Source organism: Haliotis rufescens, unplaced genomic scaffold (genome assembly GCF_023055435.1).
Source record: "Haliotis rufescens isolate VD_foot unplaced genomic scaffold, xgHalRufe1.0.p SCAF_65, whole genome shotgun sequence".
NCBI lineage: Eukaryota > Metazoa > Mollusca > Gastropoda > Lepetellida > Haliotidae > Haliotis > Haliotis rufescens.
Genome location: NW_025964356.1, coordinates 1,939,735 through 1,962,056, shown reverse-complemented (window position 1 = coordinate 1,962,056; position 22,322 = coordinate 1,939,735). Strand labels below are relative to the sequence as shown.

General features: G+C 40.6%; 2 protein-coding genes across 2 annotated transcripts; both read right to left on the bottom strand.

The window, feature by feature from the left end:
• Positions 1 to 13,513: 13,513 nt before the first annotated feature.
• Positions 13,514 to 14,643, bottom strand: LOC125375983. The gene is made up of 3 exons (XM_048387097.1): positions 14,539 to 14,643; positions 14,307 to 14,375; positions 13,514 to 14,101 (listed from the first exon to the last, which is right to left on the bottom strand). Exons 1-3 carry the CDS (start codon positions 14,641 to 14,643, stop codon positions 13,514 to 13,516), a joined length of 762 nt encoding a protein of 253 aa, XP_048243054.1.
• A 2-nt stretch (positions 14,644 to 14,645) lies between these two features.
• LOC125375982 lies at positions 14,646 to 15,236 on the bottom strand. The gene has a single exon (XM_048387096.1). It carries the CDS (start codon positions 15,234 to 15,236, stop codon positions 14,646 to 14,648), a length of 591 nt encoding a protein of 196 aa, XP_048243053.1.
• Positions 15,237 to 22,322: the final 7,086 nt, after the last annotated feature.

Here is a 22,322-nt window from a genome sequence, read left to right as displayed (position 1 = left end):
CCTCACGTGGTTGTGTTTTTGCGGTATTTCCATCTTTTCACCAAATTTCTGCAGTACCTCATTCTTTCCACACAAATTATTCCCCGTCCATGAAGAAATGACCAGTGTGCGGCTTCGAAGCGGGGTATTAGGGATTTATTCTGCCTCTCATAAATCCACGTGCAGCCTGACTTGCTTGTGGTGGAGTTTAAGGGATTTATTGACCCGCTGAGAAATGTACTTCCCTCCAAGGCGGGATACATAGTATTTTATCAAGATCACATGGACCAATCAGATCTCCTCATTCTGACATGGCGGTGTGATAATTGTTTTTATTTAGTTTGAAAATTAGTTTTCTTTGGTCAATCAATCAAACTTCTTTCTCATAATAACCACACACTGTGGTACAAGGGCATATTTTACATATCAGTTTAGTATGACTTAACTCACATGACAAGATGTCATGGTGGTAAATATGTAGAACTTAAGTACTGCCGGAAATGCTAGAAAATGCTTTTCTGGCTTCATTTAATAAATACGAATCATAGGGCTTTGAAAATAACATATATAACGCAAATCTATCTCGCCTATCCCAACTCACAGTGTGATTGGCCTAAACTTAGAAAATATTCGTGTGTTGTCATGCATGTATGAAACGGCCTATAGCCTGAGGTAATTACCTAAGACCTGTCCCAAGGTGATGACCTCACACCGTCCCGTGCATTCTCACAGGTGCAGATGTCACCGGAGTTGGGGGTGATCTCAAAATATTGCTGTTATTGTACTTAATTGAGATATACGTTGACGGGGATAACAATTAAGGTATGTACTGCTATATTTGCCTGGAAAAAACGGAACGACTATTGGAAGGTTGATGTTTTTTAACCCAAGAAGTATTTGTTGTTCAAAAGATGATTCATTTAGCCAGCATCTGTCTCAGATGATGATTATCTGAATCTGTACTTTCACCCGAAAGGTATAACTGCTGCAACAAGGCTGATGTCAAGTCGTCACGTTGGCGGTACTGACATACTATTTCAAGAACGTGATCTTCAGCCTTTTGCCATAGATCTGATGCGATTCTAGTAAAGGCTGTGTTGATCACCCCTTTGATATTTGAATGTTTCGTTATTGCAAAGAATCCTTTACAGTTAGCCTTAGTTCAATAGGGTTGAATTCACAATGTCTGACTGGCTTACGTAAGACAACGTGACAGTGTTGTGCCGCCAGAACATCTGTCTTGTCCTTTACTGGCTTCTTATTCCAGCGAATTTTCTCCATCAGTTCAACTTTCGTTTCAGATGGTCTGAAGTTAACATGTCACATATTCCTGCATGCTCACCTTCAGACAAATCTTGGTTGGCGCGACAGTATCTGGTTGGCGTTATGATAACTAGTGTTATCCATGACATTAACGCTGGGGGTGTTTAGATTGTGCAGTAGCTGATGTTCCAACCAGTATATGAACTCATCACCATTCATTCCCTAATGATAATCACCAGATCTATTTTTCGCCTCGAAACCTAGCTCACATCCACGAATAAGCCCCAGATCAAGGTTCCGGCGTGCAAAACATTGACATCATTACCTTTACCTGATGGTACCGTGGGTGTTTTTCGTGCGTCTGCCACATGTATCCGTAGAATGATTCTTATTCACCAAGGTTTCATCAAGGTAAATGATCTGGAATCCCTGATTGCGATAGTTATGAATGGTGCGGAGAATATATGAACTCATTGACAGAATGGAATATTTTTCCCTAAAAAATGCTCGGTCATCGCCACATGCAGTGTATAGAGAGGTCAGCAATAATTAATGTTGTCCGGGAAACATTAATCGTGTCTTTACTTTCCTCCCGAATAACAAGTCGGGTGTACCTTCTTCTCAAAGTTTGTGCACTGTACGCCTTATCACCCCTTTATAAAGGCTGTGTAATATCCTTTTTCTTTTTGAGTCGACCCCTACCGTCTTTGTTTCAGTTATCATCCCGTAGATTTGTTGGTATGAAAGCCCCGAGCTTGTGCTGCTCTGTAATTCATCCTATCTAAACTAATGAATGGTTACCCACTATCTCTGTCAAGTGTAAAGAGCTTCCTTCAGTTCCTACTACAGACTCCATGTTGGTACCATTGCTTTGGCTCTGCAGGTGGTAAAGCTAAGTATGTCAAGTATATTTTCAACCTTTTTAAACCAGCCATTTTAGTATTAACATATACTGAACAGCATTAAAAACGCACCAGCAATAAATCTTGAAATATTACAAAAACAACTTGAGCAATGACCGATTTTGATTAGAACAGACAGACGGATTATTAAGAAAGACGACAAAGGAAACAGGAATACCACACAGTAATTACAATTACTTCATCAGGGGTTAAAATGAAAAGTCAGTATCTGGTATGTCCGCCATTGACAGCAACACAGGCCATGCAACGTCTTCTCATTGATCGAATAAGTCTGCGAATAGTGTTCTGGGGCATTCCACTCTTGACGTAGTGTATCTTCAAGTTCTCTCAGGTTCTGTACTGGATCCAGTAGACCCAGGTTTCACTTGCGGACGACGATAGAGAGGCGTTGACCCAGGTAATCCCATAGATGTTCAATTGGCAATAGATCGGAAGACAGGGCTGGCCATGGAAGCAGAGGCACATTATTGTTCGCTAGGTACTGTGTTGAAACATGTGCTGTGTGCGCTCTTGCATTATCTTGCTGGAAGGTGTGCATATCCTGGTGCTGATGAAAGAATGGGATGACATGATTTGCCAATATGTTATTCCTGTAGTAAAGGGCATTAACTCTTCCACGACAAACGTGGAGCTCTGTTTGATGGTTATGACTGATGCTGCCCCACACCATGACACTCCCTCCCCCCCATCGATCTGTCTGTACAACGCAGTCATTTGTGGTAACGTTCTCCACGTCGACGCCACACTCGCAGTCGACCGTCGGCATTCCGTAAATGAAAACTGGACTCATCAGAGAACAGCACACCATGCCACTGCCGCAATCTCCAATGACGATGCCTTTTGGCCCAATGCAGACGTTCATTTCACTGTCGATCAGTGAGTATGGGTCCTACATATGGACGTCGAGCACGTAGCCCTAATCGGAGACGTCAACGTACGGTATCAGCACTGATCAATTCCGTCTGCCTTGTACGGATGCTGCAGTCCTGGTAGCCGGAAGTGTACGATCACGAAGATGCCGACGAACAATATGGCGATCCTGACGTGGTGCAGTTATACGACGTTGACCCAGATGTGGTCGATCTCTGGTGGTTCTTGTCTGCTGGTCTCTGCTCAGTAGCCTGAGGACTGTTGAATGATGGCATTGAAACCGTTGTGCAACAACTCTACTTGACGTACCAACTTGAAGCAAGCCCAAGGCATGTTCACGTTCCTCTGCTGTTAATCTTGGCATTTCTTGTGTCAGTACCCTTTACGTCTGCAGCAACAAGTGATGTGGCTTTTAAAAGTCTGTATTTTATAGCCCTATTCTGCATGCTTCCCGTGAAACAAAACACGTTTTCCATGATGTGCTCGCAATTTGTTGTGTTTTGGCGATTTCGCTCACAAAACAATTTAGGAATGAGTTTTCACCAGCTGTTCTTCATGCTTCATCCAGAACGTCGTATATTACTAATTCACTTATATATTTTCATATGACTTAAGCCCGGATAAAAATACATCCATTTTCTTGGTGGTGCGTTTTCAATGCTGTTCAGTATATTAGTCTGGGTTATCTTCACATATTTTTCATGTATATTTTTAAAGAAAGAGTAGTATAGGTAATGATGGTTCTGGACCACTTCCACTGGCGCCAGATTTATATACCTATACCATCACTACAGGGGAATTTTTTATGTCAAAATGCTGATGCGCCGCAACGATTGTCATGAGATTAAGTTAAATTGGCTCTAGCTCACCACTACCTGGAGCCAATCATTGATACCATAGAGGGACTTTTTAGTACAAAAACGATGATGAGACTAAACTAAATTGTAATCAAAATATTCTCTATTATTTTTACTCATACGTATACCATTATTTTGAACGAAGTGATATTCAACAATTTTACTAAGTTCTTCGTTCATTTTACAAGGAGACCAGACTATATACTCTTCTTGGAAATTGAAAAGAAACAATTGATGACCGTATTTGGTTGATATGACATCACTGATATAATATATACCTTGTGGTAATTCTCTCCATTTGATAATTTTGTCCCTGAGCATAAATGCTTTGATAGCTTTTTCGAGTTCTTCATTTGTTGGTTTTTAATTTTCCATTATTATATACTTATGTAAGCATTCGTTTAAATGTGATCTAATGATAGTAAGCTATCTATTTTTAATCTCCAACCAGTTCTTTGGTTTTGGCTAGGAATAACTGACGCGCTTGTTGTCTCCCCTGTTCAATGAACTTTTTTTTCTCGTCTTCGCTAATACCACTGGTCTTAAGAGAATTTGATCGAATCTCCTGCTTCATTACGTTGTATTTGGTGAGTTCTGACAAAACTAAACGAAACTCCTCTTCGGATATCTTACAATCAGCCTTTGCTGTTGAAATATGATCCTCAATGCTGTTCAACTTTGCTTCGGCGAGTATCCAAATATTATCATGTTTTAATGCTTTCTTTTGCAACCTACGAGAAATAAATTTTATCACTATTCCTGCCAGTCCAGAGACTCCGGCAGCTATTTCCATACCAAGTACGATAGGCGCAGCGATTATAGTTGATAATAAACCAACACCGGCTACACCGAGTCCCATGCTAGCTGTTACAAGCGCGGTTTCAACTCCATCAAGAGCATTCACGGCTCTGTGGTACTTTTTATACAATCCAAGTCTCAACTCCCTCTCATTCTCTATTCGATGTTTCATGTCGCTTATTTGATGTAACAGTATCCATCTTTTCAGATGCCTCATCAAACGCCAGATATAAACTCATAGTGTATATTAAAATATCATATAATAGTCTTTAATTGGTCTTGCTTCAATGTTTTGAGAGTATACATCAACCTTATTAAATGTATATTATACGGCATAAATATCTTAGTAAGAGAAATGCTGTCACCTTTAATAATTTGGACCCCCTCAAGGGTTGCAACGGGTGATACTCCCATATAAATAATACTGCAACGTTGACGTTGGTGTTTCTTAAGCCATTTAATTGATAGACCTGGTAATATTTCGAAGGCATCTACCGGTGCATCTCCAAACAAGACTTAAATAATAAGCGTAGAAAGATCAGGTATGGCATTTAAGTTATCTTTAATATCATTGAATTCAGTAACCAAATTTAAACTAACATATTTTTATGCTGGATGACTAAATAACATATGACCTGGGTTTTCTGGCAGGGGAGAGACTAACACACTTTTTCATTTTGATGGGATATAAGCCCCGAGTACGATCCCACTAGTTATTATCTTAGTTAAATTATGTGCCCTTTCCGTCATCACATATGGTGGGGTAATGACAATATTCAGTAGCCACTCGATTTTTGCTTCAATCATAGTCCATTTATTGTCATCGTTGCGAGTAAGATTGTACGAAGTGTTTTTATTGAGTCTACTAACATCGACATTGCTTAAATCTCCTAGATTAACTGGGAATGCAACTTCTTTCCGCTTGTATACATTATCTTGTAAGTGTAAAGCGTATAACTTGCCATTGGTACCGGGTTTACCGAATCCTTCTGTGTCTCCGAGATCGGAAAGCGCAATTGTATTACATTGTCTGAGTGTTCCAGGGCCTGATGAATCAACCATTATTTAAAATATGGAGTGTTACACTCAAGTATCCTATATGTACAGGTTGATGTTTTACATCTAATACAGAAATTTTGAGGTCTGAAATAATACCCCGCTTTAATTTTTTATATTGTAATGATGAGAAAGATTCCGTTCTACCGCTATTGTATTTTTCATCTTTGACTGGAATAGCTCTCAACAGAGTAGAAGGACTTTCGAGTTGAATATTATCCGTTGTACTGATCTGATCAAGATGGATGCACAACTCTTTATAGGGAACTAAATCGGGTAATTTAACTCCATGCACTATATCGTTGGGTGGTATTTTTCCCGTTCTGCCATCAAATCCAAGTGTTTCTGCTGAGATCTCGACAAGAAGTAAATTCTCTTCTCCAGTGCTTAATTTCAGCATCACATTTGACTCATTTTGTGTGAGACTAATTCCATTATGCTTAAAAATTTCATCATTGAGTGAACATATGCTGTAAAACCCATTAGGTATAACAATGCGAGTGTGATCAATCCAGTTACCTATTAAAAACCAATTATTATTTCTCGCATCATTTATATTGGTCCAACGCGGGTAATGCGTTACATCACATAGAGTGACTTTAAGTTGACCATCCGAGTTACCGATAGTATGAAGCAGTTGAATAGACTGACCATTTGTTATTCCCGGGAGTGTGACATACATATTAAATATACAATGATACTATATCATAACTTAAATATGAAATCAACTTACATTACAAATCAGTCGATTTTAGTAGGTGTCTCTGATGCTAATGTTTTTGCTAAATTCCCTGATATCTTTGAAAAGTAAAGGGTCACGGCAACTAGCGATTAAATGGTGCATGATTGGTTTCACAATCCAATGCAATTTTGGCAGAACCAGTTAAACTTTGCCATATGGTGTGCCACAACAGGATGTGGTGTATCTCTTTATGCCCGAGGATTTGAACTAAATAAGTCTGTTTTATCATTTCACGTGTACTATCAGATTAGACTTATACCTAAAGAAATTAGTGCTCCATTACCGCAGGATCGAGCATGGAATTCCACAAATAATCCATACAATAGGTTTGCGTATGAACATATTTGTCAGGAATTTGGTATTTCTACTAGTAAAGATTGGCATATAAAAGGACTTAACCATGGTCTAGGTGTTCCGTACAATGGACAAATAACTGTTAGAGAAGAAAGTGATGATTTAGTTGAAGAAATTCACCAAAAAACATTCAATCCATCTAGGTTGTTACAGACAAACAAACTTTATGTAAGAATACATGATCTTTATTTAAAAGCGCATAATTGGTATCACGGGTGGGAACTTTCAAGTAACGATTGGAGAGGAGATATTATGAGTTTTAAGAGTGGTTTAATTTATATTGTTACAAAATTTGTACAACTGAACGATACCGCAAACGCTTGGAATGAATTTCATAATGATAAAACAGAAAATAAATTTACTAACCCAGGAGTTGTAAGAGTTAATGAATCATTAAGAACTTATGTATAGGCAATTCTTGGTGCACAATCGCAAACACGAACGGGAATAATTGGTTCTGGGACGGCGCTCGATGTACAAAAACAGTTTGTTGCAAATGTGGAGGATGCTATTAATTCACCAGTTGACATACCATCTTCTATAAAACGTTATCAAGATGTATTACAGTACGCTCAATCCAAAGTAGACTACGTTTATGCGCCGGGACTATACATGTCTCCGAGTAATATGGAACTTATATCGGTCAAGTGATTGGTTATAATAATAAAATTGTTATTGCTTCCGATCAGCAAAAACCAGGAATAAATTCAGATATTAATACCAAATTAATAACGCAAACAAACACAGGCGAAATGGGAATAGTAAAGCCACAGACACCACATGTTTCACAACCATCTACTAACGCACAACCACAAGTGCCACCACATATTGCCGCTAAAAATCAACAACATTTCGATGAAAAAACAGCACTTATAGTAGGTGGAGTCGCGGCTGGTTTACTCATGATTTGGTTAAATAGTTCTTAATTGGATAAATAGTCTTTAGCGGATACATACAACAGCCCTGCAATTGCTACGATCAGTGCCCACAAGTTTTGACTAAGCCAAGTGGTGGTCTTAGCTAATAAATTCAAGAGCCAGGAAACAATACTCCCTATTATACCGGGAAGTGCAGACACGGCTTTCCCAGCGAGCTTTCCCAGTGCTTCTCCTAATGCCTTTTAATGCTTTTTTATCCACTCTTTTACACCATTGTTATCACTAGGTGGTGTTCCACCTGTACCGCCTGTACCACCGGTTAATGCGAGAGTCAAAGTCAATGTAATAAATCCCAATGCGGTTAAAATACTGGCAATGGTTATTCCCTGTTCTCTAAACAATGTTTTAATTTTATCGGCCAGTGTAGTATCATCGTTGAGGACTTGATCGATAGTTTCTCGAATTCGACTGATATGTGAACGAAGTGCCTTTCTATTACTGGAAGCCGCTTCGAGGCGGGCCAATCTTTCGTCTTCTAAGTTAAACAATCTTAAGGCAACGCGGCGTCTACTGAATTCATCGCCCGCCTGTTCAAGTTTTGTTTTCTCATAAGCTATATGCTTGTCTAGTTCAGATAGCTTGGCTATATTATTTATGAGTTCACCCCGCATTGTTTGCATTGCCTTATCAAAACCTCGTAATTCTCTAATACTGAACTCCGAGGGTGGTACACTGGCCGTGGAATTATGGTAGTAGGTATCCAAGATTTTTCCGAGTCCGTCCGAAGCCAGCTTCGAGCTTTCTTCCAAATTATCTTTATCTATGTTACCGAGTTCAGCACGCACACTCTGAAGAACCTTAGTAGTCTACAAAACCTAATTCATTACGAACAATGTTGATGCCGTGTTTACTAGTTATCTTAGACAAGGCTAGGGGCTTACGAGTATGAGAATGCCTAAGATGAATATCCGGAGAGCCACTCAGTTGCAATATTCCTTTACTGTCTATCGTAAACTTTGAATAGTCACGACCAGTTGGGCTAACATATTTTTTATCATCTTTTAAGGCATCGTAATAATCATTAACGGCTGGTTTCAAAAGTTCATCGTTAACATTCGTTAAGCTGGTTTCGGCAGTACCCTCTTCGATTGTACTAGTATCAGTTATGTTATCTAGATTAATATCATCCATTTTTATATTAAACATAAGGTTACATAATTTCAATATAACAATGTCTTCGCAATACGGACGCAAGTTAAACCCACAACGTAGACTTCGGGATCCATTAGGGTTCAAAGCAATTCGTCAGTCTGTAACTATAACTAATAACCCGAGTACCATCGATCAGAATCAAACGGTTCTGGTTCGCTTTCCTAATCTATGCGCACATGATGTGTTAGTTCCGGGAACTGCACGACTATCATTTACAATTAGTTTGACTTCTACCAACGTTAACAGAGAGATCATTCAGAACATAGGTCGTGCGATTGTTAAGAAAATCGCGATTAAAATTAGCGGTAATGAAGTTTTGAGTATTGACGAGGTGCTGATAGTGGCGATAATACCGTCGTAGGAGATAAGGCTGTTGCTGATGCATTAGGTAACCGATTCTATATTCCACTAGACTTTGAATTACAAGATACCCGGTAGTCACATGCCGTTCTATCAAGCACCCCTAGGTGATAGGTTAGAATATGAACTCACTTTTAATGACTACAGCAGAGTAATCAAAGCTACTGAAGATCCTAGTAGCTATTCTATTGACAATATCTCACTGGAGTATGATATGATAACAGATCCTGAATTAGCCAGACAAATTCGTAACCAGTATACTGGAAGTTTAGCTATCTTGTACGATCGCATGCTTCGACATCGAAAGATCATGAGGAACAAAAGAGATACGACGTGGAATATCAATCTAAACGTTCCCGCAAGAACGTTGAAGGGTATTTGAATGTTGTTCGAGGACCCCTCTGAAGCATTTGCAAGAGATACCGAGGCGTTCTACAATCCCAAGATTACAAAAGTAGAATTGACTATCGAGGGCATGCCTAATCAACTATATAGTCAGGGTATGCAAGCATATCAACAGTGGGATGAGATTAAAAAACTCCCTTCTATAAAACGAAGCCCAGAAGTTAACGCGGTCGTGAAAGATCTGTCTCTCGGGGGTGTATCGATGGCTGAATTCCTTACCACGATGTATGTGCTGTGGCTCAACATGCGAACAACGGACCATGACCAACTACACGGCAGTGGGCGGAGAATAGAAAATGCTAGTGAGGGTGTTACTACACAGATAACGAAGCACCAGGATTCGGCTGGTAAATTAAACATATATTTGTATGTGATTATGGACGCGCAACTTAATATACAGAATGGACGATTCGTGCAAGCGATCTATTAATAATCTGTTACCTGCACTGCACTATCAACTGCAGGCAAACAGGTTGCGAAAAAACAGCTTTTATTCTAGATATTTTACAAAGTCATTATCAAGGCGTTTTCGATCATATTATTATTCTGTGTCCGACTATAAGCATTAATAAAACATACCTAGCGAAAGATTGGGTAATGAATTATCCCGGGGTGTACAGAGTTGATCCGGGCGATCGTTTACAAGACTGTTTACGAGTATGCCACGAAAAATTCAAAGGAGAATCAACCCTTTTCATAATAGACAATTGCTGTTCGAGTAAAGAACTTACCAAAAAGAAAGATATGCTTTCATATTTAGCATTCTACGGTCGACATACTCAGCATAGCGTTTGGGTACTTACTAAAAAATACAACTCTGTCCTGAAAGATCTCGGAGAGCAGACCAAATGGGTAGCCCTGTTTCATTGCAAAGACCGAGATTCATTTGCTGGGCCGGACCAGGTAGGTAAGGAATTTTTGGGGCCCCAAGCCATGTAAGGCTGCTGCCTGAGGCATGCAATGGCTTGAGACGCCCAAACGAGGTTGTGTACGACCGAGTGCCCCCAAAGATGAGTAAGATACATGATCACGAAACCTGATAACTGCGAACTAATACGAATATGGCACAGAATCTGTATTGTAGATTAGGGTCCACATAACGACCGCTGTGCGTGAAGCAGAGTCTCTTCTGAAGTTCTAATATATCTCTGGAAACAGTCTTAATTCCAGCGGCCCATAGTCTTAATTAGGTGGTCCTCCACCCGGGCGCTAGCTGCGGTGGTGGCAGCACCTATACGGAACGAGTGCCCACTATAATCGTTTGAGTTAAAACCGGCCCTAGTCAGCACTCTGCTGAGCCAGGACAGAAACAATGCCCGTGTGACCGAGATTCATTTGAGGAATGTCTACGCGAAAATGTCGGAGGGATAAAGTCAGAAAACTTTAAGCTTCAACGAAGCATTGTAAACTCATATTAAAAACCAATCAACCAGCTTCTTATGCAATTGCTTAGCAAAATTATAGCAAAAAAAGCAACTGCTAAGCAAAATTATAGCAAAAATAGCAACTGCTTAGCAAAATTATAGCAAAAATAGCAACTGCTAAGCAAAAAAATATAGCAAAAATACGATAAATTGAATATTAGCAGTTATTATGTATTATTGTGGCTTGAAATCCTCATTTTTCGCAACAGTTTATTATTATGGGCTGTATTTGATATGCCATATTTTATTATGTTAGACTTAAATATCTCCTTAGGTATTACATTATGGAATGCGATGAACTCATCGAACAAATGCTCAAAGAACCAGATCAACATGCAGAAGAACATACAGATAAATCTTGAGATAAACATAGAGAAAGACTTGTGGCTTTGGAAAATGTTCCCAATATTTGGGGGAAAATTATACCATCAAAAGAATTGATAACATGACCGATGAAGAAATTAAAAAACTGTACGCGTGTTACGAGTCTAGACTGGGAGCTACCATGACTAAAACAATAGGGTCGGCTCTGTTACAACTATACACAGTCATAGCTAGTACGTTTCTCCCTATCCCGGCAGAACATCGCATGTATTTATGCAAAGACCCATTCATCGAACACGCTATCAGCGCAGTGAGCTGTGAGTTTTATCATAGATACAGAATGTTCTTAGCTCCGGAAACCACCGCTTTAATAACGGCTAGGTATTGTCAATTTAAACATAAATGCCCACTTACTAATAATGGAGACTCAAGTGACACCACAACAGATTGTGGAGACACATTCACAACAAGTGAACGAGGAAATAACCCCGATTGCACAATCACAACAGATTGTGAAAACACAATCACAACAAGTGAATGAGGAAATACCAGCAATTCCGAAATCACAAGCCAGAGTGCCAAAGAATCCTTTGAAAGTCGCCGCTGGTAAAAAGGTTGGGTTAGCAAGGAAGTCGGCAAAGGTCCACAAGGTCAAATATTGAACATATGCACTAGGAGTTGTTGCTATAGCGGTGGTATGGTTGTTTTATAAGACCAGAGAAGTGTAAACGTCACCCCCGATTACACAACAAGAAGTTTAATTAGAGGTTAGCCCCCATATAATGTTATAATGACTACTCCAGTTACAGAGGGTAAAATGTTGTTTAACGCAACGTATCATTCAGCGGTGGTCAGCTGCTTGGCCATTGGCTATGCCCGTATGGCTAAAATGTTTACTAAAGCCACACCACCCAAGCTAGATTTTAATGGTTATGATATCGGTATGATGATTCTTGATATTGGATTGGCAATGGCTACAAAAGATATGCTAATCAAACAAGGGCTTATCCTGAAAGACATAATGAAGTAATTAAACATTTGAATATTTTATATTATTGAAAATGGCAACAATTGCGATGATGGTCGGTGGAGCTATTGTTAATGCTCTAGCTTTTTCGGGGAGTAATTATTTATTTTCTAATCTGAGGGAATCAAACGCTAAAGAAGTTGAAGAGGAGCGTAAATGACATAATAAAGCATTAGAACAACTCGAAGCAGCCCAGTCACAATGGACCAGAAATAGGATATTAAGATTAGATTTTATTAATGAAGAACTACGTAAGCAAGGACATTCAATTCAAACGTTTAAGGATGTTGAATCTGCCATGCACGAATACTTCCTTGTTTATGGAAAGAAACTTGACCCAATACAGAGACCAACAATAAGTCAGTTTTATACAGCATCAGAGGAACAAAAAAACAGAGAGTTTGTGCAATGAAAACACGACAAAGGGTAAAGGAAACAATATAATTTAATACACATTGGGATATATATGCTATATACAAGGGGGCTGCTCGGTCGCCCACGGAATGTCCTGCGGACGGGGGTTAGTTCTAGGGCCGTGCTGGCCTGCTAAGGATCACAGTAGAGAGGTGGAGAGAGGTGTTGAAGAAAAGGAGCAGATTATTATTATTATTAGATTGAATGATAGGGGTACCCTGCGGGTATGGAATGTGAACTGGTGCCTGCGCCGGACCAGGTAGGTAAGGAATTTTTGGGGGCCCCAAACCATGTAATGCTGCTGCCTGAGGCATGCAATGGCTTGAGACGAGGTTGTGTACGACCGAGTGCCCCCAAAGATGAGTAAGATACATGATCACGAAACCTGATAACTGCGAACTAATACGAATATGGCACAGAATCTGTATTGTAGATTAGGGTCCACATAACGACCGCTGTGCGTGAAGCAGAGTCTCTTCTGAAGTTCTAATATATCTCTGGAAACAGTCTTAATTCCAGCGGCCCATAGTCTTAATTAGGTGGTCCTCCACCCGGGCGCTAGCTGCGGTGGTGGCAGCACCGATACGGAACGAGTGCCCACTATAATCGTTTGAGTTAAAACAGGCCCTAGTCAGCACTCTGCTGAGCCAGGACAGAAACAATGCCCGTGTGTTGAGCATCCACAAATAGTGCATCCTCACTAGAAGCTTGCTGAAGAGTTCTGGTATAGAAGAGCTTCCTCAAACTTGAGAACGGGCACAAGCGACTATTAGAAAACAATATTATGGGGACGCCTACTCGAAATGGATCCGTCTTGGAAGCTTTCAGCAGGATAGTGCACTTTCTCTTAGCGAAGTCAAACTTGATGTCACTCAAACAAATATTAGCACTGGGATCAAACCTGGCAGCACACGTGATTTCTCCACATCTGAGAAACCCGAAGAAGGCAGTTAAGCACATGCATTCCATTACAAGGTCATTTAACGGTCCAAGTACTCCTGCACGCAGTGTACACACGATTCGCGCCAACACTGTGAAGGTGATGGGAAGTTGTTTTCTTGGAGTAGGAGCTTGCAACTTCTTGTAACCTCTCATGATGGACTGCAGTCTGTTCAACGCCCCAGATCCACGATAGTCGAATATTGTGGTAATGCCACGTTGCAGGTAAAAGAACCTCACGCCAGCTAGGTAGGTCTTAACAGTGACATTTTTCAACTGCAGCACGCCATAACAATGGGCAATGAAGTACTGTAAATATACCTTACGGGAGGGAGTCTGTGATAGAACATGGTTTGAAACAGTCCGAAAGTCAGCAAGAACTTTGTATAACAGGTCATACCAGTCGAATAGGCGGTCTGAGTACCCTTGCTGACGTCTGCGGACCACAGTCTGTTGAGATGCGCATTCAGGGCCACATTACTTGCGAGCTGGGGGGGCACTGGAGTGGGTGTGGTTGAGCATGTGGCGCCAGGGCTTGGAACTTGGTAATCTGCAAACGAGATAGTGAATCAGCAATGTTGTTATCTGAGCCAGGTATGTGATGGGCCAATACCACAAAGTTGTTGACTGCTGCTGTCCAAGTGAGTCGGTGCATGAGGGACATGATACCTTTACATTTATATCTACCCTTGGTAGTAGCCCCCATGCCCCACTGTAGCCGCCACATCAGTGAAAAGCTCAATGTCTGGGGTAGGTGAGATGTGGAGGTCGTGGAAGAGGGAAATACCATTCCATTCTATCAAGAACTTGTTCCACATAGCTAAATCTTTTCTACAATCGCCTGACAAGCTAACATGGAAAGTTCGATCAAGTAGGAGACAAACGTCCTGCCTGGCACGATCACTCTGCAAGCATAGTTCAAGTGTTCGAGCAGGGAGAGAAGTTCTCTCTTGGTGCAACTTCTCTTTGTGGAGTATCTGCCAAGGAGCTCTGCTATGCGTTGCAGTTTATCTTGAGGTAACCTAGCAGTCATAAGATTTGAGTCAAGAATGATGCCTAAATACTCGATCTCTGTAAGGGGTCCCTGTGTCTTATGGAGAGCTAGTGGAATGTTGAGTCTCTTGAAGAGAGACAGTATAGTGCTCATGGTCGATTCAGCGTCGTGGCCTGGAGGGTCAATGACTAGGAAGTCGTCCAGCAGGTGTAGCACATGAAGGAAATCATGATTGTGTTTCAGAATCCAGCAAATGGCCTGGGAAAGAGGGTCAAATATTTTGGGGCTAGATCGGCAACCGAAGGCTAGCCGGGTGTAGAAATAGTACAGTCCTTCCCACTTGAACCCGAAATATGGCCAGTATTCAAGGCTTAATGGAATCTGCTTGAAGGCGTCAGTTATATCTGCCTTACACATGAGGGCCCCTCTTCCGAGCTGAATAATGATAGAAATGGCATGATCAAGTGTTACGTAGGAAAGAGAACAGGATGTCCTGTCGATTAGTTGGTTGATGCTAGGGACGGTATCGTCATCATTGGGGGCCGATAAGTCCAATATCAAACGTTTCTTCCGAATGTATTTCCCCTCGGCAAGTCCAAGTGGACTAACCCTGTGTGTGTCATAGGGAGACTCCGGGAAAGGCCTGATAACGTACTGCTTGGCACATTCTTTCCTGACAGCTGTGGACACATCCACTGGATTTCTCCTGGCACTAAGGTTGTTGCGGCATTCCACTGTCTATTTGGGCATAGAGTCTAACATTGGATTGAATCCGGTCTCCAGGCCAGAAATGAGATAATCGAAGAAACACTTGTCTGGGTGGAATTGTAAGTCCGCTTTTAATCTCTCAATGTTAATAGGTGTTAGCGTCAATGTCTGCTTAGTACTTGCTCTGTCTAAGGCATAGTGTAGTCAATCTTTCTGCGCTTTCTGGCACTGTGTCTTGCCGTGCTTTCTTGAGTGGCAAATGAGGCAGGTATGTATGAAAGGACACTGTTGGCGGCTGCAGCCGGTATCATTAAAGTTGTTACAGATCTCTTGTCCATCACGTCGAACGCGAGGTCTACCTCTTGAGTCTATGTGCGTGGCATTACTGTCCACGTTTTGTCGGTCATATGGAACCTGTCTGTCTTGAGGCCTGACAATTGGTCGGCGAGCTGTAGCTATACTCGGGCAAACGTCGGTGCCGTGGGTTACACTTTGACACACTAAACACGTCCTGGTACGTCGCCCTGAGGAACACAGGCTGTAGAGTTTTGAGTCTCTCATGTCCCGCCGTACAGAGTAGCAAGTTCGATCACAGTCTGCTCGTGGCCATCTAGCTGTTTCCTTTTGGCATCATTGTTCTCACAACAAATGTCTTTGTAAATACCGAATGCCTTGATAAACTCTCCGAGTGTCAGTGTCCTATTCAGCCTGGGGTCATCTTTGAGCGAGTATATATTCCCCTCGAATTCAGTTACTCTAGTATCCAAACTGTCCTGGTTAGGTAATGTCAACAAAGCCAAATTAACATATTTACCTTCCTGGATCTTTTTCCTTAAGGTGGGGGACACTGTCTGGATATGAGGTAAGGAGTCTGATGGAACCTCTGTTGAGTTGCTAGCGGGGGTCAGGAGAGAAGTCTCGATACCACTCAGGGTATTCGATGTAGGGTGGCCTAGTAGAGGTATCGCGCTGAGCCCTGTGGTTGTGATCAGTTGTCTAAGTTCGGCAATTTCCTTTTGCAATCCAGACACCGAGGGGATCACAGGGACTGAATCTGTCAAGCTAGATACATCAGGCTGGGGAGTTGTTGGATAGACTGATGAACTGGTAATGGTACCCGGCGGGTTAGTGTTGTGATTGCTGCTCGGCAAGTCTTGTTGACACTCGGAAACGGAAGCCCTGGTGTTTGTCATCTCTGTTATCATGGTTATGGGATGTGACATGGAATTCCCTCGGTTGTTTTCAGTATACAGCTGGAACAGCAGCCGTCTGGGGAGTAGTGCACTTTACCGGGCGCACTTTTTCAGATCCAATTAGCGCTGTGGGGGCTCGAACGTGCTTCGCCGGCTCACCAGCTCTGCTAATTAATGCATTAATTAGCCGACGCCCTACCACTGGACCACAGGCGCTATCACATGTAATCAGTGCTCGTCTAACAGGTCATTAGAATCCCCATTGACATGCATGCGTAATTCAGTAAACAATGAATTGTGCATGCATGTGACGTCACTGCCCACCTTCCCATTCATCTTTTCTTGAAACCACACCCGCAATTGTTTATGTCAACATGACCGACCAATGGGATTAACTGGATTAACGCTTGAAAAGGTAAGAATTTCTGGCTAACCCTTGCCCAAAGCCAGCTGACCCTAATGACCGAAAAGGGGTTTTGGATCGTAAAGACGTGTAAGTTTCCTTAAGACCGAAAACGGGTGTTGGATCGTAAAGACATGTAAGTTTCCCTAAGACCGAAAAACGGGTGTTTGATCGTAAAGATGTGTAAGTTTCCCTAAGACCGAAAAACGGGTGTTTGATTGTAAAGATGTGTAAGTTTCCCTAAGACCGAAAGCGTGAAGCGAGAGTCACCAGAGCGTGAGGCATGGTAACGGTATAACGAGACAGCGGTGGCACTATAGCGCGGTAATTGAGCGGATGGTAGAGCTCGGGCTGCGCCCGGTAAACTGCATTGTTGCCGCCGTCTGTTCCACGATGCAGGCACGCTGACACCTCGACTGGCGAGACGAAGTCGAAGGTCAGCTATAGTGAGATAAGGGGCATTCCTAGTTCTGGGCATGCTGCGGTGGTCGCCATCTTGGTTTGGGTCAAGGGTCGCCTCGTTAACCCTAGCAGTACTTGTGTTGAGACTAGCAGATCTGCCGCGACGTCTGGTAGTCCTGTCAGCCATTTCAAAGCATAAGGCTGTAAAGAATCCCTCTGCTGACAGGGATGAAGATTGCAGATGGATAAGAAGTCGAATGGTGGTGTTACCAAATTGACTTGACAGAACAATGGTTAAACGGCAAGATGGAACCTGAAAGGAATTTACATAAATACACATGTGACGTCATTCCTTCACACTGCGCATGCCCGGTAGTGAAAGATATCATGGGAGTATATATGAAATTAATCTACATGGATGTTGGTTTACGATAACACGGCTATGGGAGAATAATACTAAAACAAGGTCAATTGGCCAGACAAGAGTGATAAAAAACATTATAACAATTTAAGAGATTCGCTGAGAGCGAGACCACCGGAAGTGGTAGTGTAAACAAACTGCGGTACGAGCACATGGCAAAGGATACAATTAAATATACCAGTGGTGAGTGGTAAAGTAAAGGCGTTAGGGTTGAGATACTATGAGATGAACTGCATATAATGACATGGATGGTATTATCATTGCACAAACAAAAATATTAAATTCACATATAGCATTCATAATATTTGGGTTATCAGTCATTGTAATTTTCAGTTATACAATAACTACTCATAAACCATGACCTGTAAACATACTAGTCCGGGTGAGTCTTATCAACCACTATGACCTGTAAACATACTAGTCAGGGTGAGTCTTATCAACCACTATGACCTGTAAACACACTATGTCAGCTATGTCACCCTGACTGCTAATCTATAAATAACCCTGACTGCTAATCTATAAATAACACTGACTGCTAATCTATAAATAGCGATGACAGCTATGACTCACCAGTGGAGATGTGATTTACCTTTTAGACAAAGGATATGATAGATGTATAACCATGAATCTGTGCAAATATACACTCATGGGGAAATCGATTCAATGTCAGAAGCCATCTGTTGGTATTTACTGTGGTACCCACTCTTATAACATCGGAAAGGGTTTTAAAAATTATGTTTGTTCTGTATGTGGGATTGGGGTCAAAGGTAGTCACTGTTTATGTAAGAGTCACGGTGCTGATAAGGTCAGGAAGCAGATTATTTACCTAGGAAGAGAGATTACATCAATGAGAGGAATAGGTTGGGGAGAATACGTATTTATATATGAAAAACAACCATTTAGACATTTGAATCATTTTGTATATACCATTAAATCACAATGGTTTTTGTCAGAGAGTTGAAGGCTTTGGCAACACAACGTGGTCTACATGGATATTCTCGATTGAGAAAAGCTGAATTGATTGATTTACTCGGTTTGGAATACAACAAACCCCAGACTGTTAGAGAACTCAAAGCTCAAGTGAAAAACAGTTGGCTAAGAGGTTATTCTCGAATGAGAAAAGCTGAATTGATCGCTTTACTAGATAATAATAAATCCGATGATGTTGATAAACCCACTGTTGATGAGTTAAAATTTGTACCCACAGCCGGCGTTGGTAAATATCTAAGAGGTTGGAAGATGGATATTAATTCCAACATGGATGTTAATGATGTTAAGCCCATCATATCAGGCAAAATTAACGAGGAATTAGATGATTTACATAGTATAAAATACCAGCTGATGATTAAAATGTCATTGAGTAAAAGTAACACAGACGATAGCACTGAATATACCGAACCATATTTCCGGAGCAATCAAGAAGTTATAACTGAATCCGATACTATAAGCACATCATTAGATACATCAGTTCAGAGGATACAAGAATCTTTAGAACGCTGGACTAATAGAGGTTCGGGTTTGGGTGTGGATAAAATCGATAGTTTATATTTAGATATAGCAAATTATATGCCTTTCAAAGGTGGATATTATATAGATTTACCCCCGTATTATAAGAAGAAAAAAGCCATAATTAATGTAAAAAATAAAGGCGATGACTTTATCAGAATGATGATAAGATCTGCATTGTTCCCCGTAGACAAACATCCGGATAGGTCTTCGAGCTATCCCCCAAACCATGGACTCAACCTTGATGGTATAGACGAACCTACACCAATCTCACAAATTGATAAGGCAAAAAAGCAAAATAATTTAGCTATAAATGTTTTCGGACATTCTTCTAAAGGAATTGTTGTACACAGGATAAGCTCCGATCCAGAACATATTCCCAGAATCAATTCATTTCTAATTGAAAAAGATGGTAAATATCATTATACGTGGATAAAGAGTTTAAAGGGGCTATTATACGATCAAACAAAACATGCTAGAAAGAAATATTTCTGAGAAAGATGCCGGCATGGATACAGCAGGCAAGATCTTTTAGAAGCGCATAAAGAAGACTGCAGTGGTGTTGGACAGAATGCTATCAGGATTGATATGCCTAAAAAGGGGAGAAATATATTAAAATTTGAACATTATTGTAATTAAATGCCAGTACCGTACGTAATTTAAGACGACTTCGAAGCGCTTATCAAACCTATGGAAAATACTGAACGCAATAATCAAGAAACTCAAGATAGTTTTATGTACAAAACTCAAGAACATATTCCTTGTGGGTTTGGATATATAGTTGTAAGGTATGATGGGAAAACAAACCCGCCCGTGATTAACAGAGGTCCCGATGCAGCGGGAAAGTTCCTAGAATATCTACAAAATGAAAAGAGAATAATCAGGGAAAATTTATGGGTAAGAAACCCATGTGTATGACGATGAATGATTGGATGGCCTATAAGAAGTCAAGGAGTTGTCATGTTTGTAATAAACCCCTGAATGTGGATTCTGTAAGAGATCATTGCCACGTCACGGGTAATTATCGGGGAGCCGCACATAACGAGTGTAACTTGAAACTAAAAATGAATCCTCAAACAATACCCATCCCCGTTGTGTTTTATAACTTTAGAGGATATGATTCTCATCTCATTATGCAAGCTATCTCAAAGACCGACGGCGGCTTAACGTGTATTCCTAATAATATCGAAAAATAAATATCATTCTCGTTGACTAAAACTATACATTATACGGACAAGGATGGGTAAGCCAGAATAAAGCAAAGTAGTGGACTTAGATTCATAGACTCCGTACAGTTCAATTTAGCTATTGCGAACAATCCCGATGACTTTGCAATAACAAATCAATATACCAATCAGATAACTCGGCATTTGTTGTTGAGAAAAGGTGTATATCCTTACGAATATATGGATGATTGGTCTAGATTCAACAAAACTAAATTACCACCCCTTGAATCATTTTATAGTAACTTAACAGAATCTAAAATAACCGATGCCGATTATGAACACGCTCTGACGGTCTGGGATAAATTAGGTTGTAAGAATTTAGGCGATTATCACGATCTGTACTTAAAAACTGATGTACTGTTACTCGCTGATATATTCGAGATATTTAGAAAGACATGTTTAAGACAATACGGCTTGGACCCGGCATGGTACTATTCCAGTCCCGGACTATCGTGGGATGCATTGTTGAAGAAGACCAGTGTAGAACTAAAACTACTCACAGATTACGATATGCACTTGTTTATTGAGAAAGGATTAAGAGGTGGTACATCGATGGTAGCAAAAAGGTATTCTAGGGCTAATAATAAATTAGTGGAAGGATACGATCCGAGTAAACCCGACACGCACATATTATATCTCGACGCCAACAATTTGTACAGATGGGCTATGAGTCAACCTTTACTCACGGGTGGTTTTGAGGGGGTCGATGTGAATGATATCTAAGTGAATGATATCCCCTCAGATTCTGATAAAGGGTACATACTAGAAGTTGACTTGGAATATCCAAATTCATTACATAAAGAACATAACAGTTATCCGCTAGCTCCCGAAAGATTAATGGTGAATAAAGATTGGATACCCATCAACACTCCTTGATGGGTAATACTAGGTAAGCTAACGTAGAAAAACTTGTACCAAATTTGATGGATAAGACAAAATATATAGTTCACTACAGAAATCTCCAGTTATATCTATCGTTAGTTATGAAACTAAAGAAAATACATGGAGTTCTGAAGTTTGATCAAAGCACTTGGATGGAGCCCTATATAAGGCTGAACACAGATTTAAGAAAGATAGCTACCAGCGATTTTGAAAAGAACCTATATAAGCTCATGAATAACTCAGTATTTGGTAAAACTATGGAGAATCTAAGGAAGCGTGTGGATGTTAAATTGGTCAGATCTATTGAGGAAGAAAGACTCAGGAAACTTATAGCCAGTCCGGCTTTTAACAGAAGCAAGATATTTGATAACGACTTAGCCGCACTACATATGCAGAAGAGTAATATAAAATTCAACAGATCGGTGTACGTTGGTATGAGTATTGTCGACTTGTCAAAACACTTAATGTATGACTTTTATTACAACGAACTTAAGAAGCAATACGGTGATAGATGCGAGGTGTTATATACCGACACAGATTCTTTGTTGATGGAAATACAAACCGAGGATATGTATAAAGATATGGCAGAAAAAATAGATATGTATACCCAAAAGATAATCCACTGCACAGAGTTGTAAATAAAAAGGTGTTAGGTAAGATGAAGGATGAATGTGCTGGAACTCCTATAGCGGAGTACGTCGGATTAAGACCTAAGATGTATTCTATAAAGAAGTCTGATAATGGAGAGATAAGAAAAGCTAA

Coding starts and splice junctions, on each gene's coding strand:
- LOC125375983 (XM_048387097.1), bottom strand. CDS start 14,643: ATGTGGAACAAGTTCTTGATAGAATGGAATGGTATTTCCCTCTTCCAC. Junction 14,376..14,538: donor TCACTGATGTGGCGGCTACA/GTGGGGCATGGG, acceptor TCTCGTTTGCAG/ATTACCAAGTTCCAAGCCCT. Junction 14,102..14,306: donor AGTGCCCCCCCAGCTCGCAA/GTAATGTGGCCC, acceptor GGCGTGCTGCAG/TTGAAAAATGTCACTGTTAA.
- LOC125375982 (XM_048387096.1), bottom strand. CDS start 15,236: ATGTGTAAGGCAGATATAACTGACGCCTTCAAGCAGATTCCATTAAGC.